We start from the raw sequence: 25,248 nt of genomic DNA, 5'->3' as shown, positions 1-25,248 counted from the left end.
GGGGGGATTGAGGTAAAGAGAGCCCTCTCCGTGAACTCACATCCCAGCACCTGTTTTTAAGATTAATCCAGTTTTGCAGTTTCTTGATGCCAAACAAACAGACAGAAATGAGGCGATTAGTTACAATTAGCCACAACTCCGTGCCCGCTTCAGGCAGGCAATTACCCAGCCATTCTCTGATCAGCCTGGCTCAGAATCCGCTTCAGCCACCGCCCGGGGGAGCATCCCTGTCCTCTGATCCGGGAGACTAATTGGTGTTGACAGGGCTCTTTTTGTAGAAAAAGCCCAGCAGGAACTCATTAGCATAATAGGCCACACCCAACAGCAGGAACTCATTAGCATATTGGGCCACACCCCTGACAGCACAGCTCATCAGCACATTAGGCCGCACCCCCATGTTACCAGAAGTGTGGTTATCCAGCCACACCCACCTTTTGCTTGTTATTCTGTTTACCTTGTTTGTTGTCAAAACCCAGGACTTTTTTTGGAGCAGGAACTCCTTTGCATGTTAGGTCACACACCCCTAATGTAGCCAATCCGAATGAGTTTCTGCTGTTGGGTGTGGCCTATGATGCTAATGGGTTCCTGCTGGGCGTGGCCAACTTGGGAGCCAGCCAAAACTCCGTTCCTGTGCGTTCCTGCCCAAAAATAGCCCTGGGTGTTGATCTCTGTGCCTTCCCCCACCACACACACGAGGAACTGCTTCCCACAGAGGCAGCGCTACCGCTGAGTAAGGTGGGGTGGGCGGGTGAGAAGAGACCACACCACCCTCTGGCAATGGGGCCCAGCCGCAGAACGCTTCTCCTCCCACCACTGCAGGAGCGTGACTGGAGGAGAAGAAACGAAAAGCGCTGCGGGGGGGGGGGAGAACGAAGAACCCAGCGCGCGCAGAAGCTTTGAACCCTAACGGCAGAGTAACGGCTCCCTACGCCTGAATATGAGGGGGTTTAAAAAGGCCGAAGGAAGTTGCTCTCGGGCGAGATAGGGTGCTTACTAGGGAAGACGAATCCTCTCTTCCCTCTTTACTTGGGTGACCTTTGTCCCCGTTCAGCCAACTGCATCTCCCTCTCCTTCTACCGCCCCCCGTCACTTCTCGCTCCAGTAACGCACACATAAACTCTACCCCCTCCCCCCAACATTTACCGTAGCCAAATCATGGCACAGCCAGCGTCTCTCCAGCAATACCCGGCGGCTTTCCACAGTGCATCACCTGAAAACTCCTTCCCCCTTCCATCACTGTTTACTTGTTTACTGTTGCTCCCAGAATGCCATTCTTGCTCGTTCGAAATGACCCCTGAGTTTCTGTCCAATTAAAGTTAGCACAGCAAAACTGAGAAGATTCTGTTATCACTAGTGAATAGGCACTGTGCTTTTCTTTTATACATTTGAGTTTTATATAGAAACAAGGGGGGACCTGCAAGGACTTACTCCTGTATCCCCCTCCCCACATTATTTCTTCTTTCTCTCCCCTTGGCAGACCCCATAGCCTTTTCCATTATCCCATTTCCTTCTCTCCTTCCCACGCACCAGTCAACCTATCTTTATCTGTCCCCCTGTCTTCAGCTTTCCTTCCTCCCCTCCCCCTGGTAACTTCTTCCTGGGAAAACGGGCCAAGTTGGACAGTGACAGTCACCAGGTTGGATCCAGTTGCACAGTGCTAGCTGAGCTGGGCCCAGTTCCATGGGGAACCTGCAAGAACTTGTAGCAGGCACTTCCCCCATCTCCCCCCCCAGCTATTCCCTCTTTCCCTCCTCCTGGCAGCCACCATATCCTCAGCTTTCTCTGCTTCCTTCTCTCCATCCCACTCACCAACAAACCTACCTTTTATCTGCCTGGCAGATCTTTACCTGTATTAATTTACTATTATTCACTATTAGTGGGGACCCAAAGCATGTTCCATCATTCTCCTCCATTTTATCTTCATCAAAACCCTGTGAGGTAGATTAGGCTGAGCATGTGTGAGTTTCCATGGCAGGGTAGGAGCTCAACCCTGGATCATCCAGAGCCTAATCTGAAACTCTAACCACTACAACACAGTAGCTGCTGTTGAACAAGCAGCTGGGCTTGGGTAAGTCATGCAGACTGTTAAGTAGCAAGTCACCTGGTGGTTGCTGCCAGGCCTGGCACCATGAATACCCTTCAAAGGCCAAAACATCCCTGGAAAGGGCTAATAGACTGGAGTAATTCTGCATAGGATTACACTGATTTGTGGCCAAATTAGAGGGTTTTTCTTCATGTGGTTCAGAAATGACACTTTTCCATTGCCTTGTCTGGTTATTGTGATGATAGTATGACTCCAGACCAACATGCCAGGACTTTTCAGAGCTCTTTTATCAAGTGTTAATAATTCTGTTCTTCTGCCTTTTCTTTAGTCCCCCATTCTTCACCATGGTCCTATCCTTCAAAATATGGATGTGTAGGACCGCTGCTTTGTGTGGGATTCTGTGCTCAAAAAATGGAAGAACAGTACAGCTTCCCAACCCCCACATATTTTTTTATGGTTGAAAAGTGGAAAGAATACAAAACCAATCTGCAATGTACTTGACTATTAAGGCCCTTTCATAAGTAGACTCTGAAGTAGGTTGAATGGATTGTATTGCTTCAAATTGAATGCCAGTTTGAGTATCCTGAAAGTAAAAACTAGCCCATCGAGGGGACAAAACTTGTAGTTCAGATTGCTCCTCTGTTGTGCTAATGTTTAATTGCAGGGAGATTTAAAAACTATTACTGCCCTACCTGTAATCTGAGATGGTTCAGTTCATTTTATTACCTCAGGATTCATTCCTACCTCTTTCTGTTATTTACATTGCTCAAATCTGAGTATGTCTAATTTTTTTAAATAATTGAGCTGTTAAAGCTCCATAATATACCAGGTGCTTAGGTCTGGAGTAGAAATGTAGTAAAAAACAAAGTGGTAGAATCCTGAGGAGATAGAGTAGATCAGGGGTCCCCAACTTTTTTGACACCCGTGGGCACCTTTGGAATTCTGACACAGCATGGTGGGCACTGCTACATAAAATGCCTGCTGCATCTTACTTTCAATCACACAGTGAAGGCAATGTTTTGAAAAAATCAGCACAGCCAACCATATCTTCAATGGCCGATCAAAAACTATCGTGGGTAAAAGCCCTGGCCCCACTCACTTTCTAAAGACATTTGTGGTGGGCACCATGGGGACCCCTGGAGTCGTTGGGGCCAGTTTTCAAAAGTTTCTCCATCTAAAAACATACACTGTGCAAGCAGACAGTTAACACCTTAGGAAGAAGAGTTCTAAGCCAGCCTTCTTGTGTTGCACAGAAATATTTTATATAAGGAAGCATTCAAAAGTCCACCTACAACCTGAAGTAGTACCATCCATTTTACCACCTTATTCTGCTGCATGTACATGTTAGGTCTTAAATCCAACACAATTCCTATATCAGGTGCATTATCTCTGCCATTAGCCTAGATGCCTTACACTACTTAAAAGTTGTGTGACATCTGAAACTGAATTTACTTAAAATATTTGTGTCCTGCAAACTCAGTTTATTGAATCCAGAGACAGTTCTGCTCCTTATAGAACTGCAAATTCTGTGCATACAGTTAGGCTGTATGAGTATTAACGGTTTTGACAGAAGTGTGGTGAGGGTGTAGTAAGCCAACATGCTATAGTGGTTAGAGTGTCCAACTAGGTCTGGGCAATGCAGGTTCAGATCCCTACTCTGCCATGAGTTTCCTGGGTGACCTTAGGCTAGTCACATACTCTCAACCTAGCCTACCCCACAGGGTTGTTGTAAGGATAAAATGGAGGAGAGGAGAATGATATAAGCTGTTTTAGGCCTCCATTGGGAGAAAAGGCAAAGTATAGATGAATATTTTTTAAAAAAACATGGAAATAAACAAAGTGATGCTTAGGGTTTATCACACTGACTTGGATTCAAATAATGTGAAACTAGTTCCATAACCCCAAGAAAGGTTCAGAGTTTCTATAACGATACCCACCAGCCCAAGGTGCACGCAAACCTCTTCTGAAACAGAGGCAGTGCTTCTGAAGTAATTGGTGATATGGCACACAGGTCTGATGTTCAAGGAAAAGTTAAACGTTGCACTAGGCGTACCCAAGCCCTCAAGTCGTTCTTTGGGTCTTGGCAATTATGTTCTGCTTTGGTAGTATTGGAGGGCCTGCAAAGTGCTACTTCAAGAAGTCAACGAATCAATGATCACAGCAAATAAAAATAATTCAGTGGTGAGAGTTAAAGTTATTTATTTTTCTTTCACTACAACACCAGGGAGTTATAAAGCCAGAAACTTGAATGCTTTTTTTTTCTTTTGCAATGTTAAGGAGGAAAAGAGAGATGGACAGATCCCCAAGTTCAGAGTCAAAGGAATGAAGCTTCTCAATTGTTGGTGTGTTTTGTTTTTTCATTGCAAGGAGCGGCAGGCATTCTTATGGAAGCTGCAGGCCTCAACAAGGGCTGAAATGGAAAAACAGCAATAAACAAAGTTTAGGATCAGAAGACCAAAGGAAAGAAATGTATTTATGAGTGGTTAAGATGCTGAACTGCAGACTGGAAGGTCAGTAGTTCAGCAGTTCGAGACCCGAGTGCCGCATGACGGAGAGAGCTCCCGTCTCTGGTCCCAGCTCCTGCCAACCTAGCAGTGCGAAAGCAAGAAACTGCAAGTAGATAAATAGGTACCACTTCAGTGGGAAAGTAACAGCGTTCCGTGCGCCTCGGCATCTAGTCATGCCAGACACATGACCACGGAAATATCTTTGGACAGCGCTGGCTCTTCAGCTTGGAAACAGAGATGAGCACTGCACCCTAGAGTCAGATTCGGCTGGCTTTCGAGCAAGGTAAACCTTTACTTTACCTGTTCTTTAAGAGAAACCAATACTTCTCTTTCTTACCTCGTGGTCATGAAGGATTTTTGTACAATGGCACCTCATCTAGAATAATCTCTTTGAGTTAAGAAACACAACAGCAGCCATGCTGGATCATACCAATGAGCCATCTACACTGGGATCCTGTTTTATAAGTGGCCCATAAGCAGGACACAGAGGCCACGTGTGAGTTGAGTATGACAATGGATTCTCTCCCAAAGTACTCTGACTAAGCAACGTAACAAGGTAAAGGTGGTAGGAACAGTGTTTTTGTAACCAGATGATATTGTTATACAGCATTCCAGGCATCTTCAAATTATGGGGAGGGAAATTAGATACTTCTATTCCAAGGTCTGCGGGACTGATTTAAGAGACACTCATCTTTACTGGGCCAGTAAAAACCATTATCGCCGTTCTGTGGCTCTGCAGTAGTCAATAATGTGTTTCTTTATAATTCCTTAGTTTAAATTCCTTTCATAATGGATATTCTGTTAATAGAAATCACTATTCCAATCAATGCTCCCTTTAAGCTATGGAGTCTTGTGAGCAAAAATTCTACTTTGTGAGCTACTGGCATTAAAGTTGTGAATGAGCAATTTGGCCACTGCATAAATTAGTTTGCTCTGGAGCCATCCTTCCAGAGCTAAGAGAAAAATGTGTGAGCCGGAGGCTAAAAAACTGTGAGCTAGCTCACACTGACTCAGCTTAGAGGGAACACTGGTTCCAATTGGATTTTTTTTGCTTTCTCTTCGAAGACCTGAATTGGAAGATGTTCTAATTCAGCAACTGCACATTTGGCACTTTCGTCTTTAGAGGCCTCACAAACACCTTTGTCTTGTGTCTATAGATCTTGCTGTTTAACCTTCATTTTCTTGGTCCAGTATTCACTTATTGGTTACCTTATTGTAATATGTATTACATGTATCTCAATACTGTTTGACCTCTGAAGAAGGCCCCAATAGGGCAGAAACATGTCAGGTCATGTGTATTGGCCCTTGTGTTTAGGTCACTTGAACTTTTCAATGAGGCTTTCATTGGGCCCTTATATGTTTTTAACTGTCTTCCTATTAAATACATGTATTTTTGTATATTATAAGTTTCAACTAGGTTTTTAATACTGACCCTTTATCAGACTTCTTTTTTACCCTTATGGTTCTTGATTCCAGTTTTGGGGTCAAGTTTGTTTTCCCCTCCCTGTGTCTTACAGGATTGCAATTCACCACCTTCTTGGTCATTCTGCTTTGCAAAAGTGATCTAGGATGTGTTGGAGCACACATTTGCAGAGACTGGTATCCAGAAACCAATTTATGGAAGTTGTGCAATGACCGCACACAAAAAGATCACTTTTATCAGCCCTTGATAATATGAATGTTCTACCCATCATGTAATATATTTAAACAAAGATGAAGAAACAAGGAAGCAGACGGTTTCCTTTATACCCTCTGGATATTATGATAGGCAGAAGTGCCTCTACTCCAGTGTGCAGTATAATTCATGCATATGAAGCTTCCTGACAATTCACCTAAGGACGATAGATTGGTACCTGAAGGTGAGATCTTGCTGATTGAATTCATAGCAGCCACATAGTCTGTGCCAAGAAACTCTTTGTAGGTTGTTCCCTTTTTGACTTTGCCAAGACAGATGGTTCCCTCCTTGAACAGAAGATCTTTCTTCGCGGGATCAGTAGTAGACTCGAAGAGCTGGAATATATCTTTTTCTGATCCCTTGACTCCATAAAGAGACTACAATAATTGAAGTAAATCAGGATTCAGTTAGCTACCATGCTGATGTTACATTTGCACTTTGTAAACACCAAGCAATCACATTCACCTCCCTTGTTTACTGAAGAACTCTTTTCATCAGCCCCCTTTTTAAATGATTTAATTGCTTCTCACTTCTCATGCAAATGAAGAAGTCAAGTGTGCCTTGGGCGAACTCTGGGACCACCTGCTTGACTGGCTGTACTTTAGAATGAGCTGTGAAGTCCCATTCCCACCCCCCAAAAAAATCTCACCTCTTGGTTGTCTAGCATACGGCTGACAACGGCTGCCTTGTCAGGGCGTGTTACTACTCCATGAGGAGGAGCTGCACCCAAATTGCAATTTTCGTATTCGGAAATTGGCCGACGGTCACCATTGCGGCACAGGAGCTCAAAGTCCTCACTCTTCAGATTGCGTGCCCAGTCAGCTTGGTTGTTTCCTGGAAAGAAGGCATTTACAAGAGGAGGAGGCTTATGACAAGAAAAAGGCTTCAATCTGTAGTTGCAGAGAACTTGCAGATGTTTCCCCTTGTTGGGCATATATAGATGAGATGCATTATTTAGAGGGGCAACTCAGAGGCCATTCTATTGTGTGGACAAGGTCTAGAGCTGGCAGATGTTACCTCTGCTATAAAGTTGGTACCATCTAGCCAAAAGGGCTTCACAATTATAGAGAATATGGGTTCAACTACAGTATATGTGTACATTTGAATATTATACACAACATTCAGAAACAGAGGTAAAATTCAAATATGAAACTTCTGCTATTAATAGCCTGAAACAGTTTCTGGTAGGTCCACCAAGGATGTAGATGAAATTCCTCAGGGTCACATCTGGTCATGAGCAACTATTTGGTAATCCCCTCTCTAACATACAAAGCTGATCCACGAAGCAGACCACTTATGTGAGCAGATTTTTATTTTCTGTTGAAGTTGGCTGTTGGCATATCATCAGAATCAACTCAAACGATATAAGAAAAGGGCTATCCTGATACTGTATCTGTTTCCATTTTGTATTTCATTATGCATTATGATAGAGATTGAACTAGCTGTACACCAAAACATGAGAAATGTGGCGGGCAAGCTACCATTGCTTAAAAGGCTGTAACCTTTTAGAGCCAACTGATGATTTAGATCCCGAACATGTGTACCAAAGATGCCTGAGCCTGGACGGCAACATGCATAATCTGTACGATCATTTGTGAATTATACATGCATGTGTTTTTTTCTTTGTTATTATTTTTATTGCACTACTGCTAAATTTAAAACAAAATTAAAAATGGGCTATCAATTTGACTGCAAAGTTGAGAGAGTTAAACTTTCCCTTCCTACTAAGGCAGGAAATGGGATAATTAACTGTTTATTCAAGAATGCCCTGCCTCCAGGAAGTAAATAATTAGGCTGTAAACTAGGGCATAAAAGGAAAATTGCAGGGAGAACTAGAACCTCTGCTGACTGGGATTTGCTTCTGAGTAAACTTATTGCCATTGGGGTAGGAATGTAGTGCTATATTAAATAACATGTGGAACCTCAACCAACTTCAACTGATTGCAGAAAAGAAGTGCCCAAGTAGGGCCAAAGTGTCCTAATGAAGCTGCCTCAGAATGACAAAGTTTCCTGTACCAGTGCTTGCCAGGTGATATCCCTGATTGGCCATTTTAGGACCTGTTATCCCAAGCATACTGCCTTGGATGGGTGTTGTCTTCTTTCTCTTTTGCTTCCTTGCTTTTACTGAATCCCAAATTAGACATTTATAGTTTTCTTCCTAAAAATTATTTACAAGCTATAGAAGATAGGTCAAAAATTGTGCACTAAACCATAATCTGACTGTGGGTGTACAGTCAGATATATCTAGTCTGGATATCAGTAATTTTCTGATATATTTGAGATCCAGATCAACATTTGTGAATTTCACCGATATGGATATCCCAGTGCCCAATATTCCTAGAAATATTCTGGAATACCTAGGGCCAGCATTTTAGAGTGCTAACTTTTGGTGGTGGTGGTGGTGGTGGTGGTTGCTTTTTGGAAGTTTCCTGGGCAACAGGAGAGAGGAGGGCAGAAGGCAGCTGTTGTTATGACTGGGAACCCTGAAACCATGGCAATTGAACAAATTGAGAGCACAGTGGCACCTTTAAGACCAACAAAGATTTATTCAAGGAATGAGCCTTCGTGTGCACGCACACTTTTTCAAATACATTGGAATGGCAGGTAAAGGTCAAACTTATAGACAGGGAAATTAACATATAACATGATGATGTTTAAGATATGCAAAGTCATGAGGGAGGCACACAGTGAAATGGCTCCTAGAAAAGTCCTTTACTATCTCCCCATAAACATTCATACCCTGGCCCTGCTCCTACACCTGACAGACACCGGCCTGTCTGGTGTTGGGGGGATTGTATTTAAAGGCATCGGGGAGGCTGGGCCAGCAGCAGGGCTAAAGCAATCCTGCTGAGCAAACCTTCCCAGCGGCTGTAAAGCATCCCACCTCCTCATACACTTGACAGGCAGCTGCCTGTCCAGTGTAGGAGAGGGAGGGGGGAGGAGTATTAGAAGTCACTGTGGAGGCAAGGCTGGCAGGATCACTAAGACATTACTGCTGGGTTGGGCTCCCTCATGGCTTTCAGCACCCTGCAACTGCTGCTGCACCTGACAGACAACTGCCTGTCAGGTGTAGGAGGGGGAGGGAGTGTGTTGGAAGCCATCAGAGAGGCTGGGCCAGCAGCTTAGCTTCACCTCACAGGTGGTTGTTGGCCACACCTGATTTCCTCAACTGTCATTAGCTCTTTGTGGTCCCCTGTAACTGTTGGGGTTTTTTTACCTTTGAACACTGAGCTCTGCAGCTGATCAATCAGAGAGTGGGGGGTGCAGGGAGGCAGCTGCCTGGCAGCCGCATAGGAATCAATGGGGGGCACATTTTACCCCTTTTGACCCACTTAGGGGGTCGAATTTCTAAAAATCCCTTCTTAATGAGCACCTACGCCATGGTAGGAGCGCTCTCACCGAATTTGGTGTCTCTAGGTCCAGGGTTTGGCCTGGGTGTTGATTTTATGGTGAGGGGACTTTCTTTTATATATGTAGAAGTGAAGACTGAAAGGTCTGTTTTTCAAAAGACTCTTGGGTGAGGCAACTAAGTGGTCTACATAGGGTGGATCTCAGGTCCCTTTGAGCCCTTAGCTATTTCTCCTTGGAGGCATTGTCAGTGAAGGTCCTTTTCCTGGTCGCCATTATATCAGCTAGGAGAGTGGGGGAGTTGGTGGCCGTTCGGGCAGACCCTCCATTCAATTAGTATTCAGTGCCGTTGCTGTGAAACAAATACATACCATCAGTGTTCTCCTGTGGTGTGGACATTTTAACGAAGGCTACATCTCCTTTCTCTACTAAACACCTATAAAACACAACAAAAGATTGTAAATTACTTGCTGTCCTTGGAGGATTTCCAACTAAATTGAAACTGGTGCAAAACACTAGTAGACAGACAGACAACCTTTAATGGCATATTGGAAATAAAAAATACATTAAGAGACACTAGTATTGGCACTACTCATTTGTATACCCCAGCAGTATCTTGGAAATGATACTTTATGGGTAGAAGAGGTGAAAAGCTGTGTCCAGGGACAACAGCCCTGCCCCCAAACATACCTGGGCCCTGGAGGCTTCCAGGTGGGTGACACAGGCCCAAGTGGCAGCTGGAGCAGCTACAGTGAGCCCTACTAGAAGCACCACAGAGAGAAGACAAGGCTCTGCCACCGAACCATACCTGCAGACGGTCCCACAAATGAGGCTGGCAGCATTCCTACTTTTCTCAGGCCAGTACAAGCCAAAGCAGAGACCCTCTTCTAAGGTAGCAGAGGAGGAAGCAGTACATGAAGGGCAGGCTTAGGCCAGTAATCAAACAATCTCTGTTACTCACACCCAGCAGGGCCATGCCCTTTTTCATGGGGCATCCAAGAAACCTAGGGCTGCCCCGCCCATGGGAAATTCTTTAAAAGGCAGGAAGCAGGCTAGCCAAGGAAAATGGGTTACATCTCTATCTATCAGGGAGCCAAGCCAGAGTAGGATACAGGTTTCTCTTCCCCCAGCAACTGAGGTTTTGTCTTCAGCCTGCTGGGTGCTGGAGGGCGTGGCGTCCCTGAGCTCCATCCGCCTGGGAGACAGAGCCTGAAAAGCTGTCAGCTGAAGCATCCCCTGTCCAACTCTGTGTTGTTGATACTGCTGTAATTGTCTGGTAATTAGATTTTTCCCAAATGCCTCGAGGTATATGTTGGTAGGCAAATGGAGCACACATGTGCTTTGCTGCAGCTAGATTTTAGCCCAGTAGCACCTTAGAGACAAACAAGATTTTCAAGGTATACATTTTGGAAAGTCAAGGCTCCTTTTGTCAGGTACCTGCAGTAATGTTATTTCTACTAGTAGGTGGAAGAAGAAAATCTTGGCTTCATTTGAGACGGGACTCACAGGGGCTGGAACCTGTTTTCAGTGCCAGTGTTTTGCCTTGGAAAATGTGTGGATGATAAAATGTGGTCTTGAGTGGCTTGGATAAAATTTCCCTTAGGAAGAATCAGCTGATGGCTAAGTTCAGGTTCATTGTCAGATTGTTAAATTTATAGTCATTTTGTTACATTTTCTCTCCTATTAGAATATTTGGCAACCTGGGGAAAAGGAGTTGCTGGTTAGATCACTTGCATTGATCATCTCCAGTTATTTGCTAGGAGGGTATCTTTTGACACTCTACCTGCTCTCTACTGGTGGTATTTGGTCTGGATTACCTAGATTTATCATGGAGGGTGGTGCAGGGCAAGGGGCCAAAACAGAGCTCTGGTGTGATATGGTAGATCTGTAGCATTATATACAGAACTATGGTTGGGAAGGAGGAGACAAAAATGTAATGTGGGGAATGGAAAATGTATGAATTGTTTGTCTAGGGTGGAAGAGTTGCCATCCCCTGTTACCTCCCAAAGCAAAGTAATTGGTTTGAATAACAAAGCTACATACCGAAAAGCACCAGAATAGCCATTGTACAGTTCCTGGCTGTTAGGCGCACACTTATGTACCGGTGGGGTGGTGCCACTGCCGACACAGAGCCTGCAGAGTGGAGATTCAGCAGGTGACCCTGGGGCACAACCTTCGCTGAAATAGTTATCTAACATGGGAACAGAGAACAGAAATCTTGAATTTTTCCAATTCCAGTCTTGTAAGCTTACCTAAAGTCATATGTGCAATGAAATGAGATCATTGGAAATTTAGACAAATATTTGGAACTTTGGGAATATTTGGAACCCAGTCTCCTCTTTTTGAACCAACTGCAATCAAGAGAGCTAGTGAACGTTATCACCTCAGAAATATTGCCTCTTTGCAGTGGTTTCCCAACGCAAGCTGTGGGGCCATTGGCAATACATCAGTGGTTTCCAGGATTGTCAACCTCCAGGTGCAGTCTGGAGATCTAGCCTTACAACTGATCTCTGGACTATGTAGATCAGTTCTCCTGGAGAAAATGGCAACCTTGCAGGACAGACTCTATGGCATCAAGTCCTTCCTGAGCTCCCTCCCCAGGCTTTGCCCCCAAATCTCCAGGAATTTCCAAACTGGGGTTATAATGTACAATGTTCAGCCCAGACTTCACACCTTTCTAACTAATCTACTCCGTGCAGAGAATTTAAGATGGCAGTATAGAGCATCTCATGTTACAGCCAATTAATATGCTACAGAATCCCTACAGAACTGCCTACAGATTTGTCTTTATGTGCCACTATAAACCATAGCACTAGATATGTTTTCTGTGCAGATGCACATACACTTTATTGGAGATTCTCCCTCCTGCAGATGGTAGGGGACTGTTCCTTCACTCTGAATAGTTGGCTGGTAATTTCCCCAATGGTTGCTAATTCCTACGAGTCCCCTGATAGCTCTATCACATAGCCTTGAGTCCCTGAAGATGGTGACCCCTCCCAATGAAGGGAAGGGGAGGTTTTGTGTGAGTGAAGAAATAACCAACTTGAGATAGTAGAGAAGCAGACAGAGACTGCTGTGAGCTAGCTGAAGCCCTTGAAGGTGCAAGATTGGGCATGTGCTGTGAAGCAGCTGATCTGCTGCTCTGCAGGATTGCCTCAACCTACATCTATCTTTGTAAAAAAGGCAAATATAGCAAAAGCACCACAAGACTCCAGTGTTCTTTTCTCCAAGGGGAATCAGCGCTGCCACAAACTTCTTACTGCTTGGAGAAGTGGGATGCGCTTAACTTTCCCCTTGAGGCTTTAAGGGCTCAAGGATACAGAGGAGAACACTACATGTAAGAGAACCAGTCTGGTATAATAGAGTGTTGTATTTAAACCTGGAACATCTGGCTTCAATTTTTTAGGTGACTTTAGTCCATTCTTTATCTCTTACCCTAATTAAAATCACAGTGATGTTGTGAAGTTAAAACAAGAGGCATGTATGCATGGAGCTCCTGGGAAGAAAGATGGGATAGAAATGTAACATAAGTAAATATAAGGTCACCCACCCAAATCAGAAATTCCAGTCTCATTGGCAATCAAGCCCATGGGTATATTCCAGCCAGCAGTTCTACCCCGGGCAGTATGGCAGGACTTCTTTCCTTGCAGGGTCTTCCATGTGATGTCACGATTACTTTTCTTGACAACAGCTACAGCAACATAGGCACCTTCATCAAAAGACAGAGAAACAATAAAATCTGTCGAATGAAAAACTAACTGCAGATGGGAGAATCACAATTGTCGGTCCACAGACAGATTCTAAATCACATTCAACGAGCACTTTGTCAATAGATTAAGCCCCAGAGCTCTATCTTTAAAAATTTCCCCCTGAAGTGGTAGGAAAAAGGGTAGATCATATTTTTGATTCTCAAGTAAAAGTTCAAACATCTACCGCTATTTTCTATGCCTGTGTGCCACATAATTACTCACCATGAACTTGTGCTCCTTCAGTACGGCATGCTTCAATGTCCGCTGCAATGAGAATAAGAAAGACCCCCATTTAAACTTAAATGATTGTTTTGAGTTGCTACCCTCTTTATGTAGAATTTAACAAATTTTAGAAAATAGTCACTCTTGTTTTTGACATACATTCTTCAAATTGTGTTAATTTTCTTATTCCTAAACCTTTACATATGCTTTTGTTCAACTGCTTTTAAATTGTAAGAAATCAGACCATCCTATATTGTCTTTCCTTAGTTGCTTAATTTCCTGAAAGTCCAAAGTGGTATTTCCTTTAATTAATGCCAGTATAAAGGGGGGAAAGATATGAAATTCCAGAGTAGATTAACAATCTAAAAACTGAACCATAAATTCTCTTCACAAAGCACAGAAACCCAGTTCAACAACTGCAGGGGGAAACTATCTACCAAATACCCTGGCTGATTTCGCACTAGAGCTGCCTCGCTGTTGTGCCGCCGTTTGCCCCGGTTCTATTGGTCAATTTCACACCCGAAGCTGCGGGGCTGATTTTGACCCGCGGCTTCGTCTGATTTCCCCCACAGTTTCGTTATCCTGTTTTGGGGGGATCAACAAAACTGCGGAGGAAATTGGGCAAAGCCGCAGGTCAAAATCAGCCCCGCAGCTTCGGGTGTGAAATTGATCAATAGAACCGGGGCAAACGACGGCACAACAGCGAGGCAGCTCTAGTGCAAAATCAGGCCCTCTGAAATAAAACAAGATGTAAAACAAAATGTTATCAAATTCACTCAAAGAAGGAGCTTTATACACATCCTCAAGCAGATCATGGAATAACATAGGCGCTACAGCTGAAAAGATCAGGGATCAACCCACTTGTCTGCAGGGCATGGTATGGAGAAGTCACTTAGAGCATTTTAGCTGCAGGATAATAACTGACTTATTCTCAGGACAATTCTGTGCACAGTTGCTCCAATCTACACCAGTAGCTTTCAACAGAAGTAACTACACAGGATTACTCTTTCTGGGCACCAGTCCATTGAAAATCCTATGACATGGAGCTCTAAGCTTGCTTAAATCTAATGGTTAAAACCAGTGGTTGAATGCCCACCATTCCGAAGGGGTCGATTCCCCCAGTGTGCATGTGAGGCTGCCAAAGTTTGTACTTACTGTCTTTGGTGATTTCTCGTGCCACTGGTACCAAGCCACATTTTCCTGCAACAAAGACGAGGCCTCCATCTAAACTCACAGCATCAGCTTCATTTTTCTGCAATGAAAAAAAGTATGTCAAGGGTTGTTTTTTTCCAAAGAAAGAATGTTAGATCCCAAAGCCACAGCGTTGGCACAACCCACAGAAATGAATTTGACCTGGTAAGATTACAAATGTTTATTTCAGTGGGGCTTTCATGCAAGAATTTTTGCATGAACTGAGCCTTGATTCTTCAGGTGTTTCCAGCACCTCTCCTAATTCATCACGTACATCTATTGGGAACCTTAATGGCAACCTAATGTTTAAGGGTTGCAGTTGGGAGGGTATGCCTGGAAATATTTATTGCCATCATTTTTCTGATCTCTGAAATGATCGTGTCATCTAAATAAACATTTCCTGATACTCTGCTTGCTAGGGCAGAGCAAGGTTGTGACCTCCTGGAAAGGTATGTTTGGTAAGTTGCGTAAGGGTTCCTTAAGTTCTGTAGGGTGAGGCAAGTGAATCACACAGCTGAACATAAGAACATAAGAACATAAGAGACGCCAATGTTGGATCAGGCCAAAGGCCCATCCAGTCCAACACTCTGTGTCACACAGTGGCCAGAAATACCAGTGCCATCAGGAGGTCCAGCAGTGGGGCCAGGACATTAGAAGCCCTCCCACTGTTGACCCCCCCAAGCACCAAGAAGACAGAGCATCACTTGCCCCAGAGCCCCTAGCTATACCTTGTGGCTAATAGCCACTGATGGACCTCTGCTCCATATGCTTATCTAATTCCCTTTTGAAGCCGTCCATGCTTGTAGCACCCACCACTTCCTGTGGCAGTGAATTCCATGTGTTAATCACTCTTTGGGTGAAGAAGTACTTCCTTTTATCCGTTCTAACCCGACCGCTCTGCAGTTTCATGGAGTGCCCACGAGTTCTTGTATTGTGAGAAAGGGAGAAAAGTACCTCTTTCTTTACCTGCTCTTTCCCATGCATAATCTTATAAACCTCGATCATGTCACCCCTCAGTCGTCTTTTCTCCAAGCTAAAGAGCCCTAAGCGCTTTAACCTTTCCTCATAGGGAAAGTGTTCCAACCCTTTTATCATTCGAGTTGCCCTTTTCTGCACTTTTTCCAAAGCTATAATATCCTTTTTAAGGTGTGGTGCCCAGAACTGCACACAGTATTCCAAATGAGGTCTCACCATTGATTTATATAGGGGCATTATTATATTGGCTGATCTGTTTTCAATACCCTTCCTAATAATCCCCAGCATAGCATTGGCCTTCTTTATTGCAGTCACACACTGTCTCGACATTTTCAGTGAGTTATCCACTACAACTCCAAGATCTCTCTCTTGCTCAGTCTCTGCCAGTTCAGACCCCATCAATGTGTATTTATATTTAGGATTTTTGGCTCCAATGTGCATCACCTTGCACTTGGCCACATTGAACCCCATTTGCCATGTTGACGCCCACTCGCCCATCCTTGACAGATCCCCTTGGAGTGCCTCACAATCCTCACTGGTTTTCACCACCCTGAACAACTTTGTATCATCCGCAAATTTAGCCACTTCACTGCTTACTCCCATCTCCAAATCATTAATGAACAAGTTAAAAAGCAGTGGACCAAGTACTGATCCCTGCGGTACCCCACTGCTTACCACCCTCCACTGAGAAAATTGCCCACCTACACTCACTCTCTGTTTTCTATGAACTAGCCAGTTTTTGATCCATAAAAGGACTTGTCCTTCTATCCCATGATTTTTGAGCTTACTTAGGAGCCTTTGATGAGGAACTTTATCAAAAGCTTTCTGGAAGTCAAGGTAAATAATATCTATTGGATCCCCCTTGTCCACATGTTTGTTCACCCCCTCAAAGAACACTAACAGGTTAGTGAGACAAGATCTTCCCTTACAGAAACCGTGCTGAGTCTGCCTCAATAGGTTTTGTTCATCTATGTGCCTACTAATTCTTTCCTTAATAATGGTTTCCACCAATTTACCCGGTATCGACGTCAGACTGACTGGCCTGTAATTTCCCGGATCTCCTCTGGAACCCTTTTTAAAGATGGGAGTGACATTAGCTACCTTCCAATCCTCAGGAATGGAGGCAGATTTTAAGGAAAGATTACATATCTTTGTCAGGAGATCTACAAGTTCACATTTGAGTTCTTTCAGAACTCTCGGATGTATGCCATCTGGGCCTGGTGATTTTTCAGTTTTTAAGTTGTCTATCAGTTTTAGGACCTCCTCTCTCGTCACCTCAATCTGACTCAGGTCTTTCAACACCCCTCCTGAAATCAGTGGTTCTGGAGTGGGCAAGCACTTCTCATCTTCCACAGTGAAGACGGAGGCAAAAAATGCATTTAGCTTCTCAGCCATTTCCCTATCATCCTTCAATACTCCTTTTACCCCTTGGTCGTCCAAGGGCCCCACTGCCTCCCTGGCTGGTTTCCTGTTTCTAATGTATTTGAAGAAAGTTTTATTGTTGGTTTTTACGTTTTTTGCTATATGCTCCTCATATTCCCTTTTTGCCTGCCTGACCTCAGACTTGCATTTTATTTGCCATAGCCTGTGTTCCGTTTTATCAGCCTCACTGTGACTAGCTTTCCACTGCTTAAAGGAATTCTTTTTACTTTTTACAGCCTCCATTACTCTGTTTGTTAACCATGCAGGCTTTTTCCTATACCTGTTTGTGCCTTTCCTAACCTGCGGAATATATATTTTTTGAGCTTCTAGGATCGTAGTTTTAAATAGATCCCAAGCTTCCCCAATTGTTTTGACCCTTTCTACTTTTCCTTTCAGTTTCCTCCCCACGTGTCCCCTCATATCAGAGAAATTACCCCTTTTAAAGTTAAAAATGGTTGTGTGAGTCTTTTTGGCCAATTCTCTATTTGTACAAATGATGAACTCAACAACATTATGATCACTGTTTCCAAGCGGTGCAATCACTTTTACATCTCTCACCAGGTCTTGAGTGTTACTTAGGACCAAATCAAGGATCGCCTCTCCCCTGGTAGGTTCCGTGACCATCTGCTCCATAGCACAGTCATTTAGAGTGTCTAGAAACTCAATCTCTTTTTCCCGGCTAGAACACATATTGACCCAATCAATGTGTGGGTAGTTAAAATCACCTATTATTACACAGTGTTTTTGTCTAGTTGCTATCTTTAAGGCATTCATCATTTTATAATCCTCCTCTATCTTTTGATCTGGTGGGCGATAACAAACTCCCAGTGTTAAGTTTCCTTTTGGCCCCCCTATTTCAACCCATAGAACTTCCAGAAGCGAATCCAATTCACTTAGCCTCTCAATCTTTCTAGACTTTATACCCTCTCTGACATACAGAGCTACCCCACCTCCAACCCTTCCCCCCCTATCCTTCCGATATAATATATAACCGGGAATCACTGTGTCCCACTGATTTTCCTCATCCCACCAAGTTTCAGAAATACCCACAATGTCTATTTTTCCCTCCGACACCAAGCACTCCAACTCCCCGATTTTACCTCGGACACTTCTAGCATTTGTATAGAAACAGCTGTAATTTCCCTTACAAGTTAAGCCTGCATCCTTCCTCTTGCTATCTCGAGTCGTTGTCCGGCAGTCCATGTCACCAGCCATGGCCTCTGTGGACAATTTCAATCCACCTCCCTGTAGAAAAGCAACCGGTACCCCCTCACCTCTCTCAGATGAGCCAACCCGAACCAGAGACTTTTCATCTCCTGTCGGCTTTCCCCCAATATTCAGTTTAAAAGCTGCTCTGCCACCTTTTTGATTTTAAGTGCCAGCAGCCTGGTTCCTTCTCGGGACAAGTGGAGACCGTCTCGCCTGTACAGCTCCCTCTTGTTCCAAAAAGTATCCCAGTGCCTAACAAACCTGAACCCTTCCCCCCTACACCATCGTCTCATCCACGCATTGAGACTCCTGATCTCTGCCTGTCTCTCCGGCCCTGCGCGTGGAACAGGTAACACTTCTGAGAAGGCTACCTTGGAGGTCCTGGACCTAAGTTTCCTGCCCAGCAGCCTAAATTTCTCCTCCAGGACCTCACGACTGCATTTCCCCACATCGTTGGTGCCGACATGCACCACGACCACTGGCTCCTCCCCAGCACTATCTACCAGCCTATCTAAAACACGCGTAATGTCCGCTACCTTCGCACCAGGCAGGCAAGTCACCATACGGTCAGTACGCGGGTTCGCCACCCAGCTGTCTACCTGCCTAAGGATCGAATCACCCACTACCAAGAGCCCCCCTCCCACCCTGCTCAGGGATGGTTCCTTGGTGCAAAAGGAGAGCCGCTCACCAGCTGGGGAAGAGGTCCCTTCTGAGGGCACATTCCCCTTATCCTCAGCATGGTGCCCTGTTTCCCCTAGACCCTCATGCTCCCTGACAGCAGCGGGGCTGCCAGATCCAGAGTGGGACGAAGCTAACAAGTCCCCGAGAGTCTTTTCTGTGCGCCTAGCTGACTGTCTCTGCTTCTCCAGGTCAGCCACCTTGGCCTCAAGGGAGCACACACGTTCCCTGAGAACCAGGAGCTCCTTGCACCGAGGACACACCCAAGACTTCTGCCCAGTGGGCAGATAGTCATACATGTGACACTCCGTGCAAAACACTGGATAGCCCCCAACCCCCTGCTGGCATTCTGGCTTCATAATTCTTTTAAAATAAATAAATATAATCCCCCTTTTAAACCCTTGGTATTTATGTGGTTTTTGTTATCAAGTCAAATTATTTTACGGGAAAGACAAAGAGCCTAGGGCCTTGTCTTTCTGGCTCTTTTTGGGCTTCTTACAGAGCCCCTAGTCTAAGAGCCACAGGCAAAGAGCCCTTTAGCCTCTGCCAAGGTGCTTCCTTAAATAGAGGCCTCCCCCAGCAGAGGTCAGGCAGCAGCTATTCAAATTCAAATTCACCCAGGCACTCAATCACAGGCAAAACAATGCCCCTTCCACTTCCTCTCAATTACAGGCAATCCCAGTCAAACAATGCCCGTTCCTCTCCCACACTCAATCAGCCAGGACTCTGCAATAACTCTAAGTGCTTCCACACACTGCTAAACACAGTTTTCCCACAAAATATCCTTAGCTGAATTCTCTCAGCTGAAAGCAAGTAAAAGAAACCCACTCACCTCTCTCACAGCTCTCTCTCCTGCTCCTGCTCAGAGCTCAGCTGGTCTCCTCCTAAGCTTTGCTTTGCCAGCCAAACCATTAGGTCAGTACAAGCCTGAGAAATAATCAGGGCTTACCAGTAAGTGGGAGAAATTTTGCATGAAATGTTCCTCTGTGATGTATGATGACTATCACAGCTCAAGTCTTGTAATTCTGGGCAATTAAAATATTGCAGCTTAAAATTCTGGTTTCCGTGTGACTTCGCCTTCACAAGTGAGGTCAAGGCCATGGTGGCATCTCATCTTCTTTTTCTGTATCTTTGTGCTGACAATGATCGCTTTTATGTGCCGGGTAAAGAGATTTCTAGATTATTAAAAACTCTTAGAGGTCTTTGAATGGCTTTTAATATATTACCCTGAACCTGGTTTCAGTTTTCTTGTGTGGTTTATTTTGCTTTTTTAAAAGTCTATGGTGTTTTATTCTTCTAGATGGGTGTTTAGCTTAGTTGTAAGACACTTTGGAACCTTTAGTTGAAAGCCAAGGTGTGAATATTTTGAATAAACATATACATAAATACACATTCCACGGTGTTTGAAACATAAAGGAATAGAAGGAGCAGACAATCAGATACACTGTGCTAAAAGCAGTGTGATCCAAACCACACCAGAAGAGAAACAAAGAAAGCTGAGGGACATACTTTCAGCGGAAACAGACAAGCAGGAGACAGAACACAACTGTTAGCCCTTACTAGAATCTTGACAATGGCATCTTCTGGACTTTCAGCCACAGCACACTCGATGGCGCCTCCACTCACTGCACTCCAGGTGTCACACTTTTCCTTCTCATCCCTGCCCACGGTGCACCAGCGGACCTTGTTTCCTGTACCAGCAGCAGCTGTCGCTGCAGGACCAGAAAGGAAAAACTTCAGTAAACTAGTTGCAAACCAACTGCAAGCAGAGGGATTTGTGGACTGGCCCCTTAATATATCAAAATTGCCTGTCAAGCACATGCAAGGCCAGTAAAGTGTGGTATCAATGGAGGAAGGAGATAAAATAATTAGCCATTTTATAATTTGATCCATTTGCACCACTTTTGTTCTGGAAATACTGAAAAAATCCGACTAGAAATGTCACAGTCATCCTCATGCTGGCCAGAAAGTAGCAGTTAACACAGTGTGCATTCTTAAATGAATGCTCTGATTAAAAGACGTTTATACCAGTAGAACAAATAGAGCTATTTAAACCTATATTAATTCTGAATAGTACACTCAAGCAGGCAGAATGAGAACATCCCCATTTTGCTTTAGTTATTGTGAGTCTTTCCAGAATATCAGTTTGTAGCACAATAAATTCCAGCTTGTTACTTTAAATGTCTTCCCTCAAGTTAGCACTTTGGTTGTAAGGATATTTATTTGCCTGGTGCTCAAGACAAACTACTTTACGGCTGGGGAGAAACTGTTGTTCAGTGGTGGAGCATCTGCTTTGCATGTCAGAAGATCCAAAATTCAATTCCTGGCATCTTCAATTTAAAGGGTGTGCCAGTAATCTAAATCTTAGGCAGTCGAGGCTAGCATGATCTTGCCAGATCTCAGAAGCTAAGCAGGGTTGGCCTTGGTCAGTATTTGGATGGGAGACCGCAAAGGAATACCAGGGTTGCAATGCAGAGGCAGGCAATGGCAAACCCCCTCTGAATGTCTGTTGCCTTGAAAACCTCACCGGGATTCTCCATAAATCAGCTATGACTTGATGGCAAAAATTTTTAAAGCCATCTCCAATGTGCTGCCCGCAGATTATTTCTTTTTAGCCCCTTCCTTTTTTCCCAAAGCAAGCAGCCAATCCTGGTTTTCCTCCATCTAATAGGAACAAGAGGTGTTCCAGAAGACCGGAGGAGGCATCACCTTTGGGTCTGCAAGGATTGCACATTCAGAAATAGCTGCAACAATAACAGGAGGATGCTTGGCTTGGAGCCTCTGAATATTTTGTAATTGCCTCCCATGGCAGCCTTTATGTGACTGGTCTTGCCTCCCATGGTAGTCATTTTTTGCCACTGGTCACTCTGATTTCTGAAGACCACAGTCTGGGAACCCAGCAGAATATATGAAAGACCTCTTCTGAATGTGAAAGACCTCAGCCTGAGACCCCGGTGAGCCATTGCCAGTCTGAGTAGACAATGCTACTCTGACTAATGGGCTGACTCAGTCAGTTATATGTGTTCAATATCTCTCACGCATATCATGCCACCTAAGGAAGCCCCGCTGTTCCATGTTCTGTACAGAATGTGGTTGTTTATGACAAACACCTATTGGCTATTAAATATTTTGAGATTGTTTAAAATGAGTTGAGTGTGCCCCCAAAGTACCACCCAAACATTGGAGCACACATTTTGCCTTTAAAAAAGTATTGAACAGTAGCAAATGGGATCTGACAGTTATATCTACACAGCAAAAGGAGGGAGGGAAATCAGCTTGGTTTTGCAATTTTTGGCTCTGTATAGCTTCTGGAGAGTGAAGTTACATTTATACTAGTATTGCTAACTGAAAGCTTAGTTTCATGATTTTGAATTTCTTTTTCCCTTATGCCCACTACCTGTTTTTAAAAAACTTTTTTGCCCCTCCTTTCCAGACACTCTTCAAGGACAGTGCTATATAGAGTGAAGTGCAGTAATCTAATCTAGACGTTACCAGAGCATGCACCATAGCGGCAAGATCTTTCTTACACAGGAAAGGTTGCAGCTGGCTCACCAGCCAAAGCTGATGGAAGGCACTCCTGGCTATCACTGCAGCATGTATATCCAAAAGGAGCCCCAAGTTCTTTTGTGAACCTGGTCTTTTAGGGAGAGTGCAACCCCATCCAGAACAGGAGACACATCAGTACCCAGGTCAGTCCTTCCACCCATCACCTCCATCTTGTTGGGATTAAGCTTCAATTTATTAGCCCTCCACCCCAAAACTGCCTCCAGAAACTGGTTCAAGGCTTCCACACCTAGCTTGATTATCCATTCTAAAAATTCTCTGATTACCTCTTCTGATATTCTGCATAGCAGCATAATACTTGGGGCCCAGGTAGAGATGACTATCTAGTTTTGAAGGAAGACGGATTAATTTCTCAGCAGAGTCCTTAATTAGGAGATCTTTCCCATGAGAGGAGCCAAAAAATTGACATTGTCCTGTAGTGCCCTTGGGATACCGATCCTAGGATAAGAGAAAGATGATTTACTGAAGAGATAACAAGTATAAAAGGAGAATGTAGAGATACCAGATGGAATTCGGTTATTAGAAGAGGGAGAAAGAGCAATGAGGGAAGGACAAAGCAGCTTGTGTCTTGTCTCTGCTTCCTCATCACACTTCTGGCATGTAGACATCTTTCTACTCAATTCCTGTCAACACAATTGACTGTGCATTTGCTCACTCCATGAGGATGTAAATCAGAGTTCACAGAGTTTACAGCAACCTTCAACATTCATGCTATTTCCATATAGGGTGATTCCTTTTGCTCAATTTTCCTCTCCTACTGGCTCTGTTATCACCCCATCTTCACACTTGTCCACTCCTATCCACTGACCCTCCTTCTGTACATACTGCAGTAAATGACTCCCAAAACCTCACAAGACTACTTCACAAGATTTCAAATGTTGTGAAATATTTGGCACATTTGGCAAAACGTTAGCACTTTTTAAATGTTTGTTTTTTCCCCTCTCTCTCTCTCCCTCCCTCCCATTTGTCAAGTTTTGGGTTTTCTACAGATCTGGGCATTTGTAGAAACATCTCCCCAGTCCTCACATGGCTCTATTGTACAGATTTTTTATCTGCATGCTGGGAACCAGGTTTGGAAATAAGTTCAAGATTATGAATACTTCTTTGCACTAGAAATGGCACCTTTGTGCTATACTATTCAGTACGATTTGGGGATTTGTACTTTTTGCACTGTTCGTACAGTATATTATTGTTTGTGTGATACTATCTTTTGTGTGTACATATGTAAGTTTGCCATCTACCTAGAGAATAGATTTCCTGTCCCTTTAGTAGAGATTTAATGGCATGTTATTTACCAGGTAAAGTTATTGCCATGCCATAAAAAATTTAGCTGCCCATTTCCACCAATTAAGCCTCTGTTAAATGGACAGCACATTTGTTTCCTCACCTGTGTTGGCAACTCTGTACATTTGTACTGATACCATTTTAGTTGCTGTTTGGTTTTCCTAATCTCATCTTCCCTTTCTGATTTTCTGTGGTTTCCTAGCATGTATATGCTATGTGCATATGTAGTGATATACCCACATGTAAATGAATGGTTTCCAATGAACTTTGCCTTGAGGGAGACAAGTGAGTGCAATCCTGTTTATTCTCGAGGGTAGCCATGTTGGTCTGAAGTACCAGAACAAAGTCTGAATCCAGTGGCACCTTTAAGACCAACAAAGTTTTATTCTGGGTATAGGCTTTAGTGTGCACAGACAGTGGTCTGTGCCACTGGACTCAAACTGTGTCATGTTGATTCTCCTGGGTTATGAATTGGCTTTTGACACTATCAGCCATAGTATCCTTCTGGAGCATCTGTTCCTGTCAGGAGAAGGTGGTGCTGGGAGATACCTCATAACACTCATACCACGGTGTTCCTCAGAGCTATATCCCATCCCCTAGGCTGTTTAATATTTATATGAACCACTGGGGGCAATTATTTGGAATTTCAGATTGAAATGTCGTCATTATCAATATGCTGATGACACACATCTCTGCTATCCTATTCAACAGCATAAGGTAAGATGGTGGATGTTCTGCACAAATGCCAGCAGGTGGCAATAGGTTGGATGAGAGCTAATCAAATGAGGTTCAGTCCACACAAGAGACTGAAATGCTGTTGGCTGATGTTAAGCGGGGATCAAGGAATCAAGTTCAAGCCACCTTGAGCCATGATGAAAGGTGGGAAAGAAATATCGTAGTTTCATAAACAAACTCTTCGGGATGGGGTCTGCCCTGAAAAGAGCAAGTTCACATCTTGTGGGGAGGGCTGGTACTGCGAGATCTGTGTCTATAGATGAAGGACCAAATCTTCTCTTTGCCTTAGCCAGCTTTAGTTGCTTTGTGACAGCATCTGCTCTGATCAAATTGAGCTTAGACTACGGCAATAAATTCTAAATGTGGCTGCCTTTGAAAAGTGTTCAGAAGCTTCAGTTGCTCCATAATGAGCCAGCAAGATTGCTAACCAGCACAAACTATAAGGTACACTTTTTGCTATCGTTGCAAGATCTGCACTGGTTGCCAGTATGCTCCTGGGCATAATTCAGAACACATGGTCTAGATCACCTGAAGGGCAGCCTGTTTGTTTTAAAGCTTCCCAGTTGCTGAGATCATCAACTTGTGCAGCCATTCAGAAGCTGAATAGCCATGAGATACAGACCTTTCCCTCTGCCCCCCCCCCCA

The 25,248-nt window shown here is 44.0% G+C and overlaps 1 protein-coding gene across 1 annotated transcript in view; it reads right to left on the bottom strand.

The window, feature by feature from the left end:
- Nucleotides 1–4,396: 4,396 nt before the first annotated feature.
- LOC107113976 (ovotransferrin-like) overlaps nt 4,397–25,248 on the bottom strand; it is a 36,810-nt gene continuing 15,958 nt past the window's right edge. Inside the window, exons 8-17 of the mRNA XM_015415390.1 lie at nt 22,851–23,022; nt 20,581–20,732; nt 14,701–14,797; nt 13,546–13,587; nt 13,125–13,283; nt 11,618–11,765; nt 9,946–10,010; nt 6,876–7,060; nt 6,405–6,603; nt 4,397–4,454 (exon numbers count right to left, since the gene is read on the bottom strand). Coding sequence (XP_015270876.1) covers nt 4,402–4,454; nt 6,405–6,603; nt 6,876–7,060; nt 9,946–10,010; nt 11,618–11,765; nt 13,125–13,283; nt 13,546–13,587; nt 14,701–14,797; nt 20,581–20,732; nt 22,851–23,022 — 1,272 coding nt within the window. The 3' untranslated portion in view covers nt 4,397–4,401. The remainder of the gene's footprint in view (nt 4,455–6,404; nt 6,604–6,875; nt 7,061–9,945; nt 10,011–11,617; nt 11,766–13,124; nt 13,284–13,545; nt 13,588–14,700; nt 14,798–20,580; nt 20,733–22,850; nt 23,023–25,248) is intronic.

This window comes from Gekko japonicus, unplaced genomic scaffold (genome assembly GCF_001447785.1).
Source record: "Gekko japonicus isolate JY-2015 unplaced genomic scaffold, Gekko_japonicus_V1.1 scaffold1046, whole genome shotgun sequence".
Classification (NCBI taxonomy): Eukaryota; Metazoa; Chordata; class Lepidosauria; order Squamata; family Gekkonidae; genus Gekko; species Gekko japonicus.
This window is presented reverse-complemented; position numbering and strand designations above follow the sequence as displayed.